Source organism: Ursus americanus, chromosome X (assembly GCF_024610735.1).
Source record: "Ursus americanus isolate L20-20 chromosome X, mUrsAme1.1.p, whole genome shotgun sequence".
Classification (NCBI taxonomy): Eukaryota; Metazoa; Chordata; class Mammalia; order Carnivora; family Ursidae; genus Ursus; species Ursus americanus.
This window is the reverse complement of record NC_142164.1, coordinates 87,668,950-87,691,749: the sequence shown is the minus strand read 5'-3', so window position 1 is coordinate 87,691,749 and position 22,800 is coordinate 87,668,950. Positions and strand designations below refer to the sequence as shown.

Below are 22,800 nucleotides of genomic sequence, written 5' to 3'. Positions count from 1 at the left end.
ATGTATCATTGATACCTGCAGCTCAGGACCAAGCCCATCTAAAAGTCCCACAATTATGTGTAAAATGTAAATATACATGAAGACACTATTTGTTTCAAACACTGAGGCAGCAGTAATAATGAAGACAACACGACCTAACACAGCACGACACGCACAGAGGCTCTTAACTGCTATTAGTATTTATTTTGTGGATTAATACTGTCATATCTGAAAGAACTCTTCACTTTTCTCAAAAACTGAAAAAGATGTTTTTTCCCCCTATAAAGCCTCTGAATAAAGTTATAACTGCCTTGAAAAAAAAATCAATCAATAAATAGCACATGAGTAGTTCACCTCGGAGGGCAATCGGTTTAAAGGGCAGGACTGTAGGGATTTTATTCACTTTTGTATTCCAGGCTGCACTTTGTTAGGGGGTTTTGTACAAAAAGACACAATGAAATGTGTTTGATTAAAACAATTTTTTTTCTGAGTAAATTCTGAAGAATTAGAACATTTAACCACAGAAAACAGCTTATTCTACAGCCCCACTTCCTTAAAGCCATAATAAAATTAGCTTGATACTTATATTTGTATATAACAGTTTATAACTTCCAAAGTGCTTTTATACTCATTACCTTATATGATTCCACAGTAACCCTGTCCTGTAGGCAAGTGTTTTTGTACTTGGAAGATTGGAGGCTCCACAGGGTCATGCGACCCTGGGGCCGTAGCAGTGGGCAGCAGAGCAAGTGCCCAAAATCAAGTCTGTAACAGAGTGCTTCTACTACAGACTGGCTCCTCTGGAAACCATGCTTCACCCTCAGCAACACATCTGAATAATTTGCATTGGGTAGTGAGAGGTTATCCAACTTCTATCTTCTCTTCAATCTCAATTTTATTTCCCACATAAGGTTTGTTTTTGTAGGCCTTGGTCCAAACTTGCACAATGATAAGTTTATTAGAAAGTAACCAAACCCCGCCTTCAGGACAGTATTTTATTTTAATTTCTGCACAATTCATTTGGTAATCAAGTTTGTATCTAAAAATTAGGTTGATAATCACACACTTTAACTGTGACCATCAATTCAGGTTATTTTTCATTTGTTTCAAAATGAGCAGCAGAGTGGTCGACATTACTGTACTGCACGCCTAACACTTCAGCATCGATTTTAATACTTCTCTGTCTCACGTAAAATATACACAGAGTGAAATATACAAATCTTAAGTGTACCTTTCAATGAATATTGATAAATGTATATACTACATACATCTGATAACTGCATACACATATATGCAGTTATTTCAGTAACAAAAATTGTATATTTAAAAAATTATAGGTATAGCTATAAAACCCAGTATCTCTGAGTAAATTCAGCATCTGAATCTAGTCTAGCTTTTTCTGAAGAGTTAATCAATCCTCCTTCCTGTTGTATTAACAATCCCATTTATACAACACTGAATCCACTACACACACATTCCTATCACCCACTCAATCAAAGCCCCACCCCATAAGCACAACAGCCTTTTTAAAAAAAATCTGTTTACTAAAGTATAATTTATTAAGTTAAAATTCACCAATTTAAGTATACATTTTCATCTCTCCAAAAAAGTTCCCTCTTGTCCCTTTGCAGTCAAATGCTTCCCCCCTGGACAACAGCTCTTATTGCCACTGTACAAAGCAAATTCTGGTTAACAGTCAAGTTATATGCAATAGTGAATCCTGTACTGGAAATTGTATTTTGGACTTAAGCATTGCACTATATCCAATTCAAGCTATGAAAACTTACACATGGTGATAAATCCTTTAGATTATGTGTATTGTGCAGACACCTCAAAATTTAGTATTAATTAAAAGAAGTAAACTCTGCAAATGGATTCTATCAGAGTACAGATGCTTTAATTCTAATGTCATTATGCTTGTTAAAATGGTCTGTTTTAAACAGCAGCATTGCTGGGCACAAATCTGTCAAAGTACTTTAAATAACATTCTGCTGGTTAAGTGCCCATTCATATAAAACTTTACAACTAAGGAAAAGCACCACTTGATACCTCAAGATGCTTTCATTTCGAAATGACATGACAGGTCTACTTAAAAAAAAAAAGGAGAGGCATGCTAAATTTGGAGAAACAAAAGCAGGTACAAAGGAGAAGTGTCTCACATTTTAATAGTCATTAACTTATATGTGGTGGACAGCCTCTAAGATGGCCCCCAACATCCCTGCCTCCTGGTAGTCACACCCTTGTATAATCAAATCTCTTCCTGGAGTGTGGGCTCTACTTATTAACTCACTTGTAATGAAGAGAATAGGGCAGAAATGATAGGATGTCACTCTGAGATGAGTTTATGAAGACCATGGCTTTTGTCTTGGGCACTCTTACTTTTGCCCTTTCTCTTTGGTCATTCATGCTGGGGAAAACAAGCGTCTGTGTTGTGAGCAGCCCTATGGAGAGGCTCAATAGCCAGTAAGGAACTGAAGCCTGTTAACAACCATGACAGTGAGTTTGGAAGAGGATGCCTCTCCCCACCTCCCACAGTTGGGCCTTTAGATGAGACTGCAGCCCTGGCAATTGCTTGACTGTAGTCTCATGGGAGATCTCAAGCCAGAGGCACACAGCTAAACCATGCCCAGATTCCTGACCCACAGAAACTGTGAGAGGATAAATCCTGCTTTGAAGTGATTCAATACAGAGCAAAAGACAATTAACATACTGTGAGATTTTTATATTAAATCAGCTGCAATTGGAGCTACAAGTAACAAATGCAAAAGAATATGACAATATAATCAATTATTAGCAACCAAATTTTCTAATTTATCGTTGTTTCTTATATACTTCCTCCCAGTAAGCACAACATAGAGGTAAAGGTTCATTCTACTGTCTTAATTGAAATTATTGAAATAATTGTAGATTTCTATGCAATTTTAAGAAATAATACAGAGATCCCTTGTATACTCTGCTCAGTTTCCCCATTGGTAGCATTTTACAGAACTACGGTATAATATCATATCCAGAATACTGACATTGATACAATCCACCCATCTTATTCAGATTGCCTTAGTATTACTTGTACTCATTTGTGTGTGTGTCTAATTTTTTTGACATACTTTTTACTTCAATGTTGTCACATAATCAAATCGTGTCCTTTTGTAATTAAAATCTAGCCATTATATTACTCTTTATAAATGATCTCTCTGATGGTAAAAGTTGCTGAGACACATGAATTCGGGAGTTTATTTCACAGCTCCATATTAATTAACTAAAAATTCAGTCAGTAATAGAAAGTAATAAAAACCGCTTATAGATTATGTAATCATCAAAGGAAAGTTCACTTACCCTGAAAGTTTTCTTGAAAGCGAACTATAAAATAAAATGTTACCCTTTCTCCCAAATTAATGTATTTGTGCTTGAAATTCAGATGGGAGATAATATTAAGTGCAGTTAAAATTTTAACACTGCCTATCTTCCTCTTATGAAAGTGAGAAGTTAGTATTATTTGTATGACAGTGCCTCAGGAAATCAATACAGCCACGTTTTGATTTTATGGTCAGGCAGTGTTAAAATTCATAATCAAACATCTAAACACAAATAGCCAAGGAGAAAGTCAAGCTGCTTATGAACCATGCAAAGCCAAACACTTTTGCATAAGAGATAAAGCTTAGAGGAAAACAAAGGGATACCTACTTTCTGCTGCTAGAAGTCCTAGGAGGAAGGCAGCATATGGACAAACAACAAACAGTATGAATTTAGAGCAAGCAGGTTATCAAGCTACAGTTGGGCCCAGTAGATGAGCCACAAGAAGCACGCTCCCCCGGCTGAGCCCGAAGTGAGTCCTTGTGCTCCACGAGCACATTCCCTGAGACTATTAAGGATTTCAAGTCATTAAAACACTGGGTTCGGATTCTGACTTCTTTGATTTGAAATACGAGAAAAAAAATATTTCTACTTTGGATTGTTAACAAAGGAATGATACACTGTTCATCATATGAATAAACTCAACAAATTCTAGTGAATGTATAATGGACTAATTTCAATAAAATAGAAAAAAATAATTGCTTACATAAAAATTATTTTACAATGTAAAGAGCATAGCTAAACATGTTAGACTCTTTAGATGACAGATCAGGAAATGCATTAATTTTAAATTCGTTTTTAAATTGTGATTTTAAATAGAATTTTGGGGGACCAAAATAGGATTTTAATTTTTCAAGCAAGGTCATTAAAGAAAATGACCTACTTACCATTATTTCATAGAACGAATAGAACAGGCATTATCTAAAGATGAAAAACAGACTGCCCTCAAGAAATAGCAGGTGGTGACCTTACACTGTTCTCTCTCTCTAACCCCTCCTTCCCTGTCCCCTCACCCCCACCCAACAAACACAGGTTTGCTGATCGTTTTTCTCTTTTTGCCATGGGCTTGCAAGAACTTTCAGGTAATGCTGAAAGGTAATGCTGAAATGTGTTTTGTACTGTAAAACAAACCCATGCGGATTTATACAGAAAGATAGTGGAACGGTCAATGTTGAAACTTAAAATAAATGATGAGGAGTTTAAGGATTAGAATTAAATTGACAAGAATTTAGGCTTGAAAATGAAAAAATGAAATGAAAAATGAAAATACAGATGTGTTAATTTATGAAAGTGTAAAGCTCTTATGTGAGTCCAGACAATATATAATAGGCTTTCTGCAACCAAGCATACAACCATCACTGTTGGCTGCAGAAAAGTTTGCTGGTAGAGCTATTTCATAAATGATGATGAAAAAATAGTACAATGCCTCCCTTTAAGTGGCTTAGTATTAAAAATTAATTTTAGGAACATATGAATAATTCTTGATAGCTGTGAGAAAGTTACGAAAGTATTAGAATTTTCTTCAAAATGTTCCTTTGTCTTTGACTTCTGAATACAGAAAAAATTTCCTTTTCATTTAGGGGAGGTGATCAGACACATATATGGCATAATGATCCTTCTGTCTTTTATTCATAGCTGCCTGCTATTTGAAAATATTTTAGAGACAGCCATTTGCATGTCAAATGAAGTTATAGATTGCTTACAAGATCATTAAGATCCAGAAATTTAGGAAAAAGAAGGTTGTGACTGCAGGAAAAGGAAGCAAGAGGGAATGTGAAATTGTGAACAACTAATTCGAGAGCTTGCAGGCTACCCGCAAGACAGTGTGGGAAATCTCTTTCTCGTTTAAAAAGCAAATGCTGCAATCAGAAACTATTTCAGCCACATCATTTACAGATTGTACTGAAAAACAAAAAAAACGGGTGATAAAAATGTATTTAACAGAAAATAAGCATGTCTATAACTATAGACAATTCCTCTCCCTAAAAGAAAAATCCGATTCTTTAACAGAAGGGGACACTTAAGAGCTCATTAAACTCTTGCTGGGCAGAGGTACACATTAAGGGGTTAACACTAAAGATTAGGTCTGTGAAGCTATTGCAAGGACCACACGGCTCTCCGGTCCTGATTCTAAAGATGAAAATGGTACTAGATCTTGACCTACAATCTCTTAATCTATTCCACCAAATTTGTGACTGTATCATGTAGTCACAGTATGACATAAAACCATTACTAGATCCCACTCCCTCCCCAGATGGGTCTAGTGTAAACTGAGTATGAGGAGAGAAGAGAGACATTTGAGCTAACGCCAACCCAAATGCTGCAGGTGGAGGGAACAAAATGGACTGGGAGAGAAAAAGACACGAAACAACAGGGAGCATGGGGGAACACACCTGGAAACACAGCCTTGCCCTTCATGTGGTAAGGGCTCTGGATAATCACAGAGTCAGCGCTAGAGGAAACCAGCAAGACCTTCTCTTCAGAGAGTCTCTTTTCTAAGATTCCCATTTCTGATTGTTTTTGGAAATCACCTTTACTCAAAAGAGGAAGATTCACATCCCAATTGGTAAAGGTCAAAATGAGGAACTACATAGCTGCTGGAATGGGAAACGTGATCCTGTTCTTTTCCACAAGGTGTAATAAGCACATACCAATTGGTAAGAAACTGTGCATGTGAATGTTTGTGCACATATGTGTATAAACAGAGAGAAGGAAGAAGCATAAACACTGACAAATGCTCACAGTTGTAACTGGAGAGAAGCACTGGCACATCCATTCTTCCTGGATTGCTAATAGTGAAGGACAAACAACTCATGCTTTAGGAAGGGCCCTGGGCCTTGAGTCCCAATGGGACTCAATACTGAATGGGCAGCTCCCAAAGTACAAAAATCAAACCAACAGCCCAAAGTCAACCACATGGCAAATACTAAGTGACTCTAATGTGAGAAGGAAGAAAAGCTGAGGGCAGAGGACATATGATTCAGACGTGAATATATACGTACATCAATGAAATTTATAGAAGTATACATGCATTTACATAAACATACAAATGGATACTGCGGATTTTTAACAAATGATCCTTGAGAACACCTCACTAGTGAAATGGAAATCTGAGTGTTTTATAAAATAATTTTGTGAACAGTGGTGGGGTTTTTTCCCCACAGTAGTACCTATATACATTTCATCCGAATAGGTAACTCTTCTTCTGTGTTCTTCTCTCCTGAATGCTTGTATACACGTGTTACAGACTTAATAAAAAGAGAAGAACTTGTAAACTGTTTTGAGAGATAAGTCACAAGACAGTTTACATTGAAAGATAAAATTAAAAGCAGGGTTGTCCCAAAGTCTGATCTGCTATGGTTGTCTGGGAAAAATCTTACATCAGAAGATTTTGTTGGGGTATAAGGTAGTCAGAAAGATCCAAAAAGACTGACCACAGTGTTGGACTGGATGAAGTGCAATGTTGGGTCTGGAGTACGGAAAGGGGAAGAAGTATTTCTGAGGTAAAAAGAAAAAAGTAAAATGTTGGTTTTAGAGCAGCAAGGGAAAGCAACTTTGGTAGTAAAATTAAAAGGAACTAGACACATGTGGATGGGATTTGGTTGCTGACAAACTTCCTTAGAATTCCTTGGGGGATCTGACTAGATTCATAGGAAAAGTTTATTCACAATGGCAGAGAAAGGATGGAGACACCAAATAATTCACGCTGGTGAATGAATGAACGGTCCAATTACCTGAGGAGGTAGGGTCTTCGGAAAAATCTGGCAACTCTTCAGGGGGATCCCCATAGAATGAGTTGAATTTGTGACTTGACACAGCTGCTAGTACTGCACCCTAAAACAAAAAGATGAAAAAAATTAAAACAAATAAATAAATATAAAAACATTCAGTAACAAACTTATGAGTATTCAGAAAGTCAAACCTATAGGAGACGACAGCTAGAAGAGGGGGAGCTTTTAAATGATTTTGGATTCCTTCAAATTAATCACATATGCATATACAAGGAGGACACTGTTGGGGACTGGAAAAGTATATGAAACCATTTACATCTTGAACTGAACATGTACCACAAAATGGAACATTCTGCAGTCACTATGAAATGATGCTGAAGGATGTTTAATAAAACAGAAAGATGCTTGTGAATTACATAAAAAACGTTTTAAAACAATCTACAGTATGATCTCATTTTTTAAAAAAAGATTAATACAGATATAAAAGACTGAACATATATCAAAACGCTAATAACATTATCTCTGGGAAGTAAGAATGAGTCATTTTTCTTTTTTAAAATCTCTCCCCCCCCCCCGTTAACAATGACTATGTGTTACTCTAGTACAGTAATTCTCAATCAGGCTGCACAGCAGAACCAACTACAGGTGACTAAATAGCACACATAGCTTCCCCTGACTCCTAGTTGAGAATTACTGTCATATTGAGTGCGTGACACCCCTTCGGATGGCTAGATAGAAAAATGTCAGGAACTGTGTCAGTAACAAGAGCAGTAACAAAAGTTATTTTGTGAAAGTGTTCAATTCTGTGAGTCTGTTAGGCATGGGTCAGAATATCTGGGGATGTTCCTAGGCTCTGCCATTTTCCAGCTGCCATTTTCCACCTTACAGGATTGTCAAAAGGCTTAATGTATGTGAAAGTGCTTTGCGAACCGTAAACCATTTTGTAAGTGTAAACCATCACCCGGCCTACTAATATAGAGCTGGAACATGAGCACAGCCTTTTGCTAGTCTAAGTAGAATTGCTCATTTAGGTAGTTTAAGTATCAAATCACTTAAGTAGTCTAAATTTTAAATATTGAACTCACAGATTTTTCTGAAATGAATGAATTTTTTTTTTTTTAAGAGAGATTGGGGGCAGAGAAAATCTTAAGCAGGCTCCATGCCCTGTGTGGAGCCCAACATGGGGCTTAATCTCACAACCCTGAGGTCATGACCTGAGCTGAAATCAAGAGTTGGACACTTAACTAACTGAGCCACCCAGGTGGTATCTCCCCACTTTTTCTTAGGGAGGGAAAGGGAGAGAGGAGGGAGAAAGATAAATTTTTTATGTGTGTAGGCATTTAGGCATTTATTGAATATATGAAAACATTAATAGCAACATGTTTCCACAAGGTTCATTTTTTGTGGGGGGCATGTTAGGGTTTGTTTCTACAAATACACATTGAAATGAATTGAACTGAATGCAGAAAGGGAAGGGCAAAAAACGAGAAGTGATCTTGGTGATACCATTCCAGGCAACTTTTTAGATTTATTTTTTTTTAAGATTTTATTTTAAGTCATCTCTACACCAACATGGAACTTGAACTCACAACCCCGAGATTGAGATTTACATGTTCTTTGTACTGAGCCAGCCAGGCGTCCCACCTGTTTAGATTTCTGAAAGTCTAAGGTTAATGCATTAGAGGTCCTTGCGTGGAATCTTATAGTCAGCTACCACGATGAAAAAACAGCACTGAATGTTGAGTTCTTCTTTCTACTGTAGAAGCTTATTTCATTTCACATACACACATGTTCCCTAAAAGCTGGGTGGGAATGGAATTTTTATATATCAAAAGTTTCCCACACACTGAAACTAAATTTTAGAGATGCTTTATTTTTATTTTCAAATGAAGTTCAACTGAGTTTCTTGATATGTTGGGTTTATGTTTCAGGGCCTGTTCTAGCTACTATTGTGATTAAAGATCTAGAAATACTCATGCCAAGAAAGGGCTATTTAAAAGAGCCTTGAGAGATGTAAATTCTTTTAAAACAATAGTAGCGAGTTCCTAATTTATCTGTCTTATGGTTAGCAGTTTTCTTTATTTAGTTCTCTAAACTCAGTGACTGCATGTGGTTCGAATATTCAATGCAAAGCTATTATGTAAAACAGCAAAATGGTTCCAAAACAGTTTATGGATTTATAGAATTATAACCTTAGGGGATGATTCATTATAAGAGACACATTTTGCATGTGAGGAAACTGAGGTCTGGAGACGCTTAGCAACCTGTTAAGGTTGCTGTCAACTTAAGAGATAAAATCAAGCGTAGACAGAACTGAGGTCCTCTGACTGACTACTCTCCCAGTTCAAGGGTTTTTACTCAAAAATCCTTTTCTGTAAAAGGCCAGATAGTAAATATTTGAGGCTTGCATGGAATATGGTCTCTGTTGCAACTATTCAACTCTGCCACTGTAGCATGAAAGCAGCCACAGACAATATGCACATGAATGTACACTGCTATATTCTAATAAAACTTTATATATAAAAAAAGGCTATGGGCCAGATTTGGTGCTGAGGCCATAGTGTGCCAACTCTTGTACTACATTATTGCTATGAAAGAGACTGGGTACAACAACATCAATTTAGATTTTATACAGGTAGTTCTTCAAACTTCCCAGTTTATTAAATCCTCGACAAAGAAGTTTTCTATCTACTTTAATTTGGAAGGTACACTTTAGTATGTTCTGAAACATAACAATCGTGAGTTAAGAAGACTATTCACAATCTGCTAAGATAACAGACATTAAAGATACAATTTTGTACTAAGCAAATTAGGCAGATTCTAAATTCAAACAAAAAGAGAACTGGGGTGCCTGGGTGGTACAGTTGGTTAAGCGTCTGACTCTTGGTTTCAGCTCAGGTTGTGATCTCATGGTCGTGGGATCGAGCCCCATGTTGGGCTCTGTGTTTAGCACAGAGTCTGCTTAAGACTCTCCTTCTCCCTCTGCCCCTCCGTACCGCTTGCTCTCTCAAATAATTAAGACTTTTAAATAAAGAGAGAGAACTACAAGTAATAATTCTCAACTCAATCCTAACTATTGTTAATATGTCAAACATCAAAAGGGAATGCTCCCAGTTAGATAATTCTGTGTCTCATTTAAGGAAGTGGAAAACAAGAAAATGGTTAGCTCAGACTTCTGCTAAGTTAAACTACTGAATGCACTTAAGGAGGTAACACAGTTATCAAGAAAGGAACAGGAGAGGGGTGCCTGGGTGGCTCAGTGGGTTAAGCGTCTGCCTTTGGCTCGGGTCATGATCCTGGGGTCCTGGGATCGAGCCCCACAACAGGCTCCCTGCTCAGTTAGGAGCCTGCTTCTCCCTTTCCCTCTGCTGCTCCCCCTGCTTGTGCTCTCTCTCTGTTAAATAAAATCTTAAAAAAAGAGAAAGGAACAGGAGAGTGAATACAGAGGAATTGCCGACTTGAAGACAACAGCCAAAAGCCAATACTCCCTTTTTGGTGCCCTGAGCTCAGAAACAAGCACCAGGACGTCTGACAGGCACAAAAGCAGAGAGGTACATTTTAAAAAGTCTAAATACAAAACACAAGTCTTGAGATGACATGTAGAATAACTGGCTTTGCACCCAAGTGGCAAAATAACACATAGTTATATTGTAATATACTGAGGGGGCAAAACCCATCACAGGGTTATAGAAATACTCGTGTCACATAAGAATTTGAGAAAGGATCATCTTATTAGGCTTCAGAACACTGAACTCAAAGCCTTAAAAAGGATGAAGAACTTGGAGAGGTTGAGACTGAAAAGAGATGACCAGAAGGCTGGAAAATCATTTCAAGGTAGAAATGTTAAAGGATTTGGGTTGATTACATGTAAGAATTGGGTCCTCGATGATGATGATGATGATGATGTGAGATGATTGATTATGCCAGAGCTCCCGGTGTCTCTCCATACAGTCACAGGCAACATTATCATTTGGTCTAGTCATCATGGTCTATGTGTATAGGGTACTCAAATGGAACTCAAATTCAGGTCTAAAACTGGGAATTTTATAACATTAAGTCAGGATATCTGACTAAAGGAGGCTGTGCTATCTTCTCTGAAGACGCTGAAAAATGAGACTTGTAAGTGTAGTAGGTATGACTGTATTTAAGAGCAACTGCACAGAGTAGGTATCTTAGGAATCCTTTTGGGTCTGTGGAAAAGTATTTTATAAAGATGGTCTTCTAATGTACACAATAACTTTCAAAAGCCAGACTGCCTAACTTAGGAATTAATACATTCTATATCTCAGAGTCAGAAATTATTAGAATTGCTTTGTAAAATCAAGAGAAAGATCAAAATCACTTCAATTATTATTTATGTAACTGTTCATACCAGGATAACACTTTTCACTTTTCAGAATCATTGGTGCCTTCTGGCTAGCAGACTTACTGCTCTGAGTAGCGGGAACCCCCGACTGCGGTGCTACCTCACTGCCTCTGTACCACTCCTCACTACAGGAGAGGACTGTATGTAAATGCTTTCATTAGGGTGCAAAGGTCCTTGATAAATCCCTAAGTTAGCTCTGGTTGAATTAATAGGAAGGGGAAGATTGCCAAAAGGCAGCTATTAAAAGCTTCCTGGTTGACCTCTGAAAAGGTGATGTTTAGGCGCAAGCACTACTCTTGGAGGTGCCACGACTCCAGATGGTGCTGTATAATAGAACTTTCTGTGATGATGGAAATGTTCTACACCTGGACCGTTCAATACAGTGGCCATCAGCCACATGTGGTACTGAACACTTGATATGTGGCTAGTGCAACTGAGAAATCAAACGTAAAGTTTTCTTTGATATTAATTAAAATTAAAATCTCCACAGAGGGCTAGTGGCTATTGCATGTATGGTACATTTCGGTCAAGTATTGGAAAATGGCATTCCCAAACAAACTTTTTCTAGGTCTGCAAAGTTCAGGAATTTGAGGGACCGACCGGTAATCCACAGAAGCATATAGGCTATATACCTTTGCAATTTGCAAAATCAATAAAGGAAAATTATAGAAAGTTACCAGAAATCTCCCTCACTTTCTCTATTTATAGTGTAAGGAATAAATGGTTTTGTCCCTTAAACTGAATCGCATAGATTCAACTCACCACCTCCTCAGCTGAATGCAATAAATTTACCCAAATACAGAATATTGCTTATATATATATATATATATATTTTTTTTTTTGAGAGAGAGAGAGTGTGCACACACGAGTGAGGGGGAGGGCTGGGGAAGGAAGGGGCAGAGGGAGAGACAGAATCTTAAGCAGGTTCCATGCCCAGAGTGGAGCCTGATCTCACAACCCTGAGATCACAACCCAAGCCGAAATCAAGAGTTGGATGCTTAACCGACTGAGCCACCCAAGGTGCCCCTATTGCTGCTTTTTTTTTTTTTTTAGACAGAATTTCTTTGACATGCTTCACTGTAGGAAAATTTGCTTTCTAGAGGTAGAAATAACTCATGAAGCAAAGGAGATGATTTCTACAACAGATTCTTTTTTGAGCCTCTTCCCTAGACAAGCTCAGATGCTGACAGACATTCCCCTAGTGCCCCCCCCCCAAACCTGACTCCTTGCTCAGTAAATCCAAGTAGACGGCACCCAGGGTTACAGTACAGGTGTGTCTCCCTTAAGAGACACCCCTAGAGCATAGATTTTCTAGACGGTCCTAGATCATAGTCTGTCTCATGCATCCTAATATTCGATTTGAGAAAATATGATTCTCATATCTAGTCTTGTACTGAGGCCTAATGGAGTTTATTAAAGGAAGTATTGTTTGTAGAGGATTTTTTTTTAAGTAAAGTATTAAAATTCCAGAGCTTAGTGTAAAACAAAAAGAGGCAAAAAACCCAACATCTGAAATGTCTGGTAATCAAAATGAGAAACACAAATTTTCTGTCACTCAAAGATGTAAAACAAAATAACGAAAGAGAGGAGAACAAACAGAAATGTGTGATAATTCAAATCACATGCAGGGTTCCATTAACTTTTTAAAAATCTACATGTGAAAGATGGTCTGAAAATGATGTTAATGCTAATTGTTCAAATAATTTTCCCATTAGGGATTTATCATCTCCTGTAGCCTGTTGAGAGGTTAAATGTTAAAATGAATGTACAAATATGGAAAGAAACACTTTCCGATTGTTGAGTATCGGTATTATTGTAATGAATAACGAGCCATAATCTTGAAATTTCATCTAAGTAAAATGAGTAATGTTTTATATTCTGGCATAAAAAAGTTCCACAAGACTTTTAGAATGAGAAAAAGTTTCAACCTCAAAAGTAAAACTCACCACCAAAAATACATAAAAATTTATTCAAACAGGTATAAGCCTTTTGGAGGGCAACTTATATATAGAGATCAAAAGGCTTCAATACACATATATACTTTGATGCCAACATTCCACTAGCACAAAACTTATCCTAAAAATATAATCGTAGGTATACGAAGGTTTATTAATGAAAAGACAATACAACAGTATTCATGGCTGTGGAAAACTGGAAGAGATCTCTGTGTCCAGTAGCTGGTTGATCAAGTTATGATAAATACAATATGATGGAATTTTGTAGAACCATTACAGTTTGTGCTTAAGAGTAATGACTCTCAATAAGGTGGACATATCACAATCAACCATGAGGCTTTTTCAATAAACAGATGCCCCTCCAACCTCTAGCATAACTGCGGCTGAGGGAGGGGTGGTCCCTTGGGTGAGCTGAGTGGTGCAGTGAGTCACTGTTACTATGGGAATGTGTCATATCCCTTAAGGGCACCGAAGAGGCAACCAGTGTGTAAGAAGAGTATTTTGTCATCTGGTCAAAAAAAAAGTGGGCTATGTGAAATTTACATAAAATTAACCATTTTAAAGTGTACAATTCAGTGGCGTTCAGTACATTCACAATGTTGTGCAGCCACCATTTCTGTCTAGTTCCAAAACATCATCGCCCTCCCCACCCCCAAATCCCCATACCCATTAAGTAGTCACTACCCAGCACCTGGCAATCACCAGTTTACTTTCAGTCTCTATGGATTTACAGATATCAATACCTATTCCAGATACTGCAAATAAATGGAACATCTAATATGTGGCCTTTTTTGTCTCTTTTTGCACACGGAATATCCAATTGTCCCGGCACCATTTGTTGAGAAGACTACCCATTCCCCCACTGAATTGCCTTGGCACTTTTATTGAAATCAACTGACCATAAATATAAGGGTTTATTCCTGAACTCTCAATTCTGTCCACTGATCTACATGTCTACCCCTGTCCCATACCGGTACCAGAGTCCTGATAACTGTAGCTTTATAGTTAAGTTAGTGCAAAGTATGAATCCTCCAACTTGGTCCTTTTTTCAAGATTATTTTGGCTATTCTAGGTCCTTTGCATCTCCATATGAATTTTTAGGATCAATCTGTCAATTTCTGTGCAGGAAACTGTGTTGAATCTATAGATGAACTTGAGAAACACTGTCATCTTAATACTGAATCTTCCAATCCATGGACATTAAATGTCTCTCCATTTATTTAGCTTTTCTTTAATTTCTCTCAGCAACGTAAGTTTACAGGTCTGGCACCTCTTTTTTCAAATTTATACTTAAGCATTTAATTCTTTTTGATGTTACCGTGAATGGAATTGTTTCTTAATTTTAAGATTATTCATTGCTCATATATAGAAATACAATTCAATTTTGTATACTGATCTTGTGTCCTGTGACCTTGCTGGGCTTCTTTGTTATTCCTTTCTTTTTTCTTTTTAAAGATTTTGTTTATTTTAGAGAGAGAGAGAGAGCGCACAAGCAGGGGTAGGAAGAGAGGGAGAGGGAACTATTCTCCAGCAGACCACGCTGAGCACAGAGCCTGATGTGGGGCTTGATCCCAGGACCCCAATATCATGACCTGAGCCAAAACCAAGAGTTGGACACTTAACTGACTAAGGCACCCAGGTACTCCTGTTTGTTATTTTTACTAGTTTTTTGTGGATTTCTTATGATTTTCCATGTACAGGATCATGTCATCTGTAAACAATGACAGTTTTACTTTCTTTCCAATCTGGTTATCTTTTATTTCGTTTTCTTTCCTGATCGTACTAGAGCCTGAGAATTTGTATTTTTTAATAGGTTCCAAGGTGGTACCGATGCTGCTGGTCTGGGGACCACACTTGGAGAGCCACTGCTTTAAAGAACGTATATCTCATAATGGAAATGACACTTGAGGCGGGTAATGGAAGGGAAGTAAATATTACAATATACTACAAGTATAAGATTCTCTCTACATACTGTGAGGGAAAATAATAATCAAAGTGATTGGAATAGTCTAAGCATAATTACTTTGGAAGAAATACATAAACAGAAATTATCCAGTGAGGTTTTGGTGTTCTATACATTGTTTGTATGTGTGTATGTATGTATGTATGTATGGACTTACTGATTGATCGTAAACTCTATCCCCAATGTGGAGCTTAAACTCACAACCCTGACCAAGATCAGGAGTCGCATGCTCCACTGACTGAGCCAGCCAGGTGCCCTGTCTACACATTTTATAAAGCTTTTAAAAACTTCAAAAGGTTAATGTCAATGACTAGAAAAAAGCTAAAATGGTATAAAGTGTCCATTTCAGAATTACAGTTATTCATAAATAGAATACCAAGTCAAATTAACATTAGAATCATAATAAAACAGGGGCGACTGGGTGGCTCAGTCGGTTAAGTGATGGACTCTTGATTTCTGCTCAGGTCATGATCTTAGGGTCTTGAGATCTAACCCCAACTTGGGTTCTGCACTGGGTGTGGAGTCTGCTTGAGATTCTCTGAGATTCTCTCCTCCTCCCCCTGCTCCTCCCCCTGCATGTACTCTCTCTCAAATAAATAATCTTTAAAAAAAAAGAATCATAATGAAACAGTAACAACGATAAGGTTAATAACAAATAATATGTATGGAACACTTACGACTGCCACGTACTGTTCTAACTGCTATAATACATTAATTCATTCAATTCTTACAGCCCTATAAGTTAGCTATTATCATTATCCCCATCTTGCAGATAAGGAAACTGAGGCACAGAGAATTTATTTATTTAAAAGATTTTATTCATTTGAGAGAGAGAGAGAGAGGGAGAGAGCGCACATGTGCAGGAGCAAGGGGGAGGAGCAGAGGAAGAAGGACAAGGACACTTGTGCTGAGTGCGGAGCCCAAGGTGGGGCTCTATCTGACAACTCCAAGATCATGACCTGACCTAAAATCAAGAGTTAGATGCTCAACTGACCGAACCACCCAGGCACAGTGAATTTAAATGACTTGCTCAGGGTTACACATCTAGTAAGTGTCAGAGCCGCAAGTCCCCCAAGGCAATGTAGCTCCAGAGCCCACGCTTTCCCATAATGCTGTCTGTACTCCTTCTGTTTCTTCTTGCCACAGACAATAAAAATTTCCTCCCTCTAAGTAACAAAAGCAATTTTCTACTGCTTTTAATCATTTCAAAGGGAGTCATAAAACTTAGGTTGTTGCCCAATATTTGAGGAGCTTAAAAACAGTCTCTGGGTAGGACAGGTACCTAGCTATTCACTTGAAAAAAAGTTGTGTGGTGGGCTCTGAAAGCTAGCAAAGTTGCAATTTCTGTTCTAGAAGCTCACAGAAGAGGTAGAATGAGGATAATGAGTTCCTTGAAGAAAGTAGGCATAACGTGCTTTAGCCAGGATGGCTGAATCACACAAAGGAATAAAGCCTTACCAGAAGCTGAAAAAGTCTCAATGACAACCCTGCTGATGTTTCTAATTCTAGGTTGTTTGGTGGGTCTTGAAACTTTAAATAGCTCTGCAAAGGGATGTGGTAAGTTCATATGACCCCTCTCTGCTGGAACAGCTTTGCCCTGTCCAAGTGAATCTTAGTCACCACTCTGGCTATTTTAGGCCCGAGTCTGATTTTGTGGCACTGGGAGAACTATAGGATGGGTTTCTTGTGATAGGGCAAACCTGAGCCCTATTGTAAAAGTCCTATGCTTGGGCAATAAAAGGTTCAGCCCCAGACAAGGCAACGTCACAAAGGCCAAAGCAGTGTTAGAGTTAAAAAGACTAGGGAAGAGTTGAGGAAAAAAAAAAAGGATAATTAATGGTTCCTTTGGGGAGGAAATGAACTTCAAAAACAACTGACCAAATTTCACACTTTGGATAGTAAGATTTTTTTTTCTCTCTTGCAGGCTACATTGGTTCAGGTGTATATCAAAGACGGAGAAACTTCTCTGGGTGTCATCTTGATAATGGCATGTCATTAATTATTTTTGCCAAGGACATTTAAAGCAAATAGAGAAGAGGCAGTTTGAATCCCTGACTGCAAAAACAATCAGGGCAGAGGCTTAACTGCGAATCATCATCACCAGCAATGACATGTTGCAATTTCCCTTGCTGTAAAATAGCACAGTCCAATAGGACTTTTTACAATGATAGAAATGTCCTGTATCTGTGTAGTCTGATTCGGTAGCCACATTTGGTTACTGAGCACTTGAAATGTGCCAGTGTGACCGGGGAACCGATCTTTTAGTTTTATTTAATTTTCATTGATTTAAATTTAAATAGTTACATGTGGCTACCAGCTACGATGGACAGTTCAGCTCTATAGCATAATATCGTGGCCTAGTTTCCTCCAAATTCATATAAATGTTCTTCTAAATCTAGAGTTGTAATCAATCATCCATATGTTTCAGTGGTTGAATAGTGAATGTTATTGCAATTTATGACATATCTGAAAATACAAAGTTTTATGGTTGGCAGGAATCACATGGCTAAGGAGGACTACTAACCAATCAACTACTTAGAGGAGAGAGCTAAAAATTATTTTTTATAGTAGTAAAAAATAAGTCAAATATAAGTTAATTTTAAGACTACAATATAACCGTTTTCTCTGTTGGGAAGAGTGGGGGAGGTGGGGAGAATGCTGTCACATAAAATTTTTGTATAGTGCTGGGGTGCTTGGGTGGCTCAGTTGGTTAAGCGTCCAACCCATGGTTTTGGCTCAGGTCATGATCTCGGGGTTGTGGGACTGAGCCCTGTGTTGGGCTCTGAGCTTAGCATGAAGTCTGCTCATGAGTCCCTCTTCCTTTGCCCCTCCCCCTGCGCTCTCTTTCTAATAAATAAATAACTAAATAAATTTTTTGAATAGTGCTAAAAGACTCCATTATTTTTGTTTGGTCTTTTTTCAAAACCTTTTTAGAATCAAATGGGTTCCCCATATGGGATAATTATCATATTTTTTTTGGTGAGGTAGAGGATAGAGAGTGGTAAAAGGAGAAAGGTACTTAGGAAGAATAAAGAAAAGGTGAGAAAAGTAATTTGAAAATATTTTCTAGTAGACAAAGGTAGTGGGGATTTTTACTGCTTTGTAATGGTTGTCTAATTCTAATCCAATATTGTTTCCATTGAGCTGAACTCACGTTTTGTCAAAATATTTGAGAAAATGTGCCCTTTGTTCATATTCGATAATAACGGATAATAGTGAACTACTATTTTAAAAGTAATTATATCTCCAGGGTACCTGGGTGGCTCAGCTGGTTAGGCATCTGCCTTTGGCTCTGGACATAATCCCAGGGTCCTGGGATCAAGTCCCACATCAGGCTCCTTGCTCAGCAGGAGCCTGCTTCTTCCTCTCCCTGCCACCTTCCCCCACCCCGCTTGTACTCTCTCACTATCTATCTCTCAAATAAATAAAAACTTGAAAAAAATTAAAAAAGTAATTATACTTCTGCTATGAATTTTCAGGATAATACAAATCTAAAATGTAACTAATCTTCCATTTATTATAACCTTTTGTTTAGATTCACACTTAGATATTACCTTAAATGATTTAAAAACCAAAATCTTATTGGAATAAGTTTTGGAAGTGGGAATTTAGCTGTAAGAAAGCTTTTTGCTGATTTCTTTAATTACCTTTAGTTTCCTCCTTGCATTGAATTTCCTCAGTTGCTCTACTGTTTCTGGAAGATGAATCTTGTAGGCATAACGATCCCGCTCCTATAAAAGAAGAAAGATAATGAACATATGTAGCTATTTAAAAAAGTGAAAAACTTAATTGAAAACAAACAAAGACCAAATTCCTTAAATATGAAACTTAGATTGAATTCTAGAATACTGGAGATCTTATTCCATGATACTGGTAAACATTCTCAAATGAAGGCTATGAAGGTCAAAAGTGATAGTACTTTTCAGCAATAATAAAAGGCTAAAATAATGGGCCATATAATTTTCAGGTATGGCTATATGGTTAAGATAACTAACCATAATTATGAAAGAATGAAGTTACCTTTGACATGATATTGTCAGGTAAAGCAAGCATGTAAAAAATTAATTCCACAAATGATTGAGCATTTGGAGTTATTTGGAATAAATGGATTTAAAAAAAAATCGCAGTATCTTCGAATGAAGACAAACTTTTCAAGGCCATCTAATTCAACTATTTCCCCACGTGGGATCCTCTTCAATCCCTGATGGAGGATTATTCTGTTTGACCTTGCCCAGTAGGTGATCATTATTTTATGGCAGCTTATTACAATTTTAAGAAAGTAAAAATGTTCTTACTTAGCCTGGGTCCATACCTGGCTTGTTTGGGCTAGCTCTGTCCTCTGCGACATCACAAAGCAAACATACTACCTCTTCCATATAATAACCCTTTGGTAGCTAAGGGGGGGGGTCATGTTTCCACTAAATCTATTCTCTGTGTTTACAGTTGCTTCAATGATTCCTCATGTATATTTTAAACCTCCTGTCATTCTTCTTAACACCTCCTTTGGTTCTACTCTAATTTGTTAATGTATCAAAGATTTGGGTAAGTATTCATTTCAGAAATATTTCTTGAGAGCCTACTATGTGCCAGGCATTGTTCTATGCACTTGGGATACATGAATAAACAAAACCAACAAAGATTCAGGTCCTTGTGTAGCTCATATTCGAATAGGAGAAGGAAATACAAAAAGGTAAATTATGGAGTATGATAAAAGTGCTATGGAATAATAAAGCAAAAAGTAAAGCAGAGTAGAAGGGGTTGGGCACACTGAAGTTTAAAACAGGATGGTCAAATTAGGCTCGATTACTGTGAAGACACCCAAAAGTAGTGAGGAAGTGGTCTAGGCAGGGAGAACCACCAATCTGAAGGCCCAAAGGAGGGAGTGCGCCTGGAATTTCCAAGAACTAGCAAGGAGACCCGTGTGTGGAGTAAATAGATCAGATCAGAGAGGTGACAAGGCTGGGGTCTTGTCAGAATAAAAAAGCCTTTTATTCTGAGTGGGAGAGGGAGCCACTGGAGGGTTTTGAGCTGAAGTGACATGATCTGAGAACTTTAAAGGAACACTTGGTTGTTGTGTTGAGAACAGATTAGAAGGGAGCAAGGGTCTAAGAAAAATGGGGGGGGGCAGGGAGACCAGTTAGAAGGCTACTGCAGTAATCTGGGTGGGGGAGAGATGATGATAGATGAAATCAGATGGAAAAATAAAAAAGGTGAAAAGGAGATAGATTCTGAATATATTTTGTTTTCTGCAGAAAGTTTTACTGAGGTGTAATTAGCATATAGCAAACCCCATGTTTACAATGTATAATTTGATCAGTTTTGATGTATGTAAGCATAAAAGCATCAATGTGATCAAGATGATGAATATACCCATCACTCTCAGAAGTTTCCCCAGGTCCCTTTGTCCTCTTCCTCCCAGTCCCCAGGCAGCCACTGTTTCTGTCACTGTAGATTGGTTTGCATTTTCTAGAATTTTATATAAATGGAACGACAGTACATACACATTTTCCAACTTGTTTCACTCAGCATAAAGGTTCTGAATTTCATCCATGAAGTTGCAAGTATCAGTAGTTCGGTCCTTTTTGTTGCTAAGTGGCATTCCACTGTAAGGATATGCCATAATTTGTTTATCCATTCATCTGTTTATTGACCATGGGTTGTTTCCAAATTTTGGCTATTATGTAGAAAGCTGCTATGAACATTAATGTATAAGTCTTTGTATGGACAGATATTTCATTTCTCTTAGGCAAATACTTAGGAGTAGAATGGCTGGGTTGTATTACAGGATATGTTTAACTTTTAAGAAACTGCCAACCTGTTTTCCAAAGTGGTTGTACCATTTTACATTTCCATAGCCATGTATCACTTCCGGTTGTTCTATACTCTTGCCAATACTTGGTATGGTTAGTCTTTCTGATTTTAGTCATTCTGATACATGTGCATATGGAGATCTCACTGTGGCATTACTTTGTATTTCCCTGATGACTAATGATGTCGAGCAACTTTGAATGTGCTTATTTGCCATCCACATATCTTCCTTGTTGAAAAAGTGTCTGTTCCAAATATTTTCCTGTTTTGAACTGGGTTGTGTGTTTTCTTATTATTGAGTTTTAACAATTCTTCCCAAATACGGGAAGGGGATTAAAAGGTACACACTCCCAGTTATAAAATAAATAAGACGCAGGGATGTAATGTACAGCAAAGGGAATATAGTTAATAATACTGTAACAACTCTGTATGGTGACAGATGGTAGCTAGGTTTTATCATGGTGGTCACCTCATAATGTATATAAACGTTGAATCACTATGTTGTACATGTGAAAGTGATAATAGTGTATATCAACTACAGTTCAAAAGAAGGGATTCTTTATATAATCTAAGTATGTAAATCCTTTCTCAGATATATAATTTGCAAATATTTACTCCCAGTTCATAGCTTATCTTTTCATTCTCTTACAGTGTTGTTCCAAGAAAGAGGTTCTCAATTCTGAATATATTTTGGAGGTGGAGAGAACAGAAGTTTCTGAGAGACTAGATGTTGGGTGTGAGAGAAAGAGAGGAGTCAAAGACCACACCAAGTTTTTCAGTGTGAGCAACTAGAAGTCCGACACCAACGGAAATGGGAAGAGATCAGGATTGTAGATTTGGATACGTTATGCTTGAAATTAAAGTTCAAGTGGAGGTTCAAGTAGGTACTTGGACATACAAGCCTGGAGTACAGGAGAGAAATCTGGGCTGGAAATGAATTTTTGGAGGATCGTAAACATTTAGAAGGTATTAAGTTAGTATTTAACTCTGTCCCAGCCACTGAATTTGGGACTTTCACAGGCATTATCCCATTTATTCTTTTTTTTTTAAAAAGATTTATTTACTTTAGAGAGCATGCAAGAGCAGGGGGAGGAGCGGAAGGAGAGAGAGAATCTCCAGTAGCCTCTACTGAGTGCAGACCCTGACTCGGGGCTTGATTTGATCTCAAGACCCTGAGATCATGACCTGAGCTGAAATCAAGTCGGACATTTTGCGACTGAGCCACCCAGGCGCCCCTCATTTGTTCTTTAAAACAACTATATAAGATAGTAGAGATAATGCTACACATTAATTATCTCAAAAGTCATGGCTCAAATGGACATAACTACCATCATTATAGTTAGCATGTATTGAGGGGCTTATTATGTGCCAGGCATTGTTCTAGTCCTTTATATGTTTATGTTACTTATTCTTCACAACAAGGTAGGAAGAACATATCATTATATCCTATTATGCAGCTGGGAAAAAGGAAATGCATTATACTCAATGAAGATTAATTAGTATAAAGTGGGCCTCTTAATTTTCTTAATCTGGATACTAGATAACATTTGTAAATTAAGTTCAAGATCACATTATTTTATAACTAAAATTCATGTTTGCACGTGAGGCACTTTTAAAATCAATGTTTTGGTATCATGTACTTACAAA

At 37.5% G+C, this 22,800-nt stretch overlaps 1 protein-coding gene across 8 annotated transcripts in view; it reads right to left on the bottom strand.

The window, feature by feature from the left end:
• Positions 1-22,800, bottom strand: part of CASK (calcium/calmodulin dependent serine protein kinase) — a 349,106-nt gene that overhangs the window by 92,105 nt on the left and 234,201 nt on the right. For all 8 annotated transcript variants that reach the window (XM_087859504.1, XM_087859498.1, XM_087859502.1 and 5 more), the window contains exons 9-10: positions 18,993-19,076; positions 7,065-7,164 (exon numbers count right to left, since the gene is read on the bottom strand). In XM_087859504.1, coding sequence (XP_087715630.1) covers positions 7,065-7,164; positions 18,993-19,076 — 184 coding nt within the window. The remainder of the gene's footprint in view (positions 1-7,064; positions 7,165-18,992; positions 19,077-22,800) is intronic.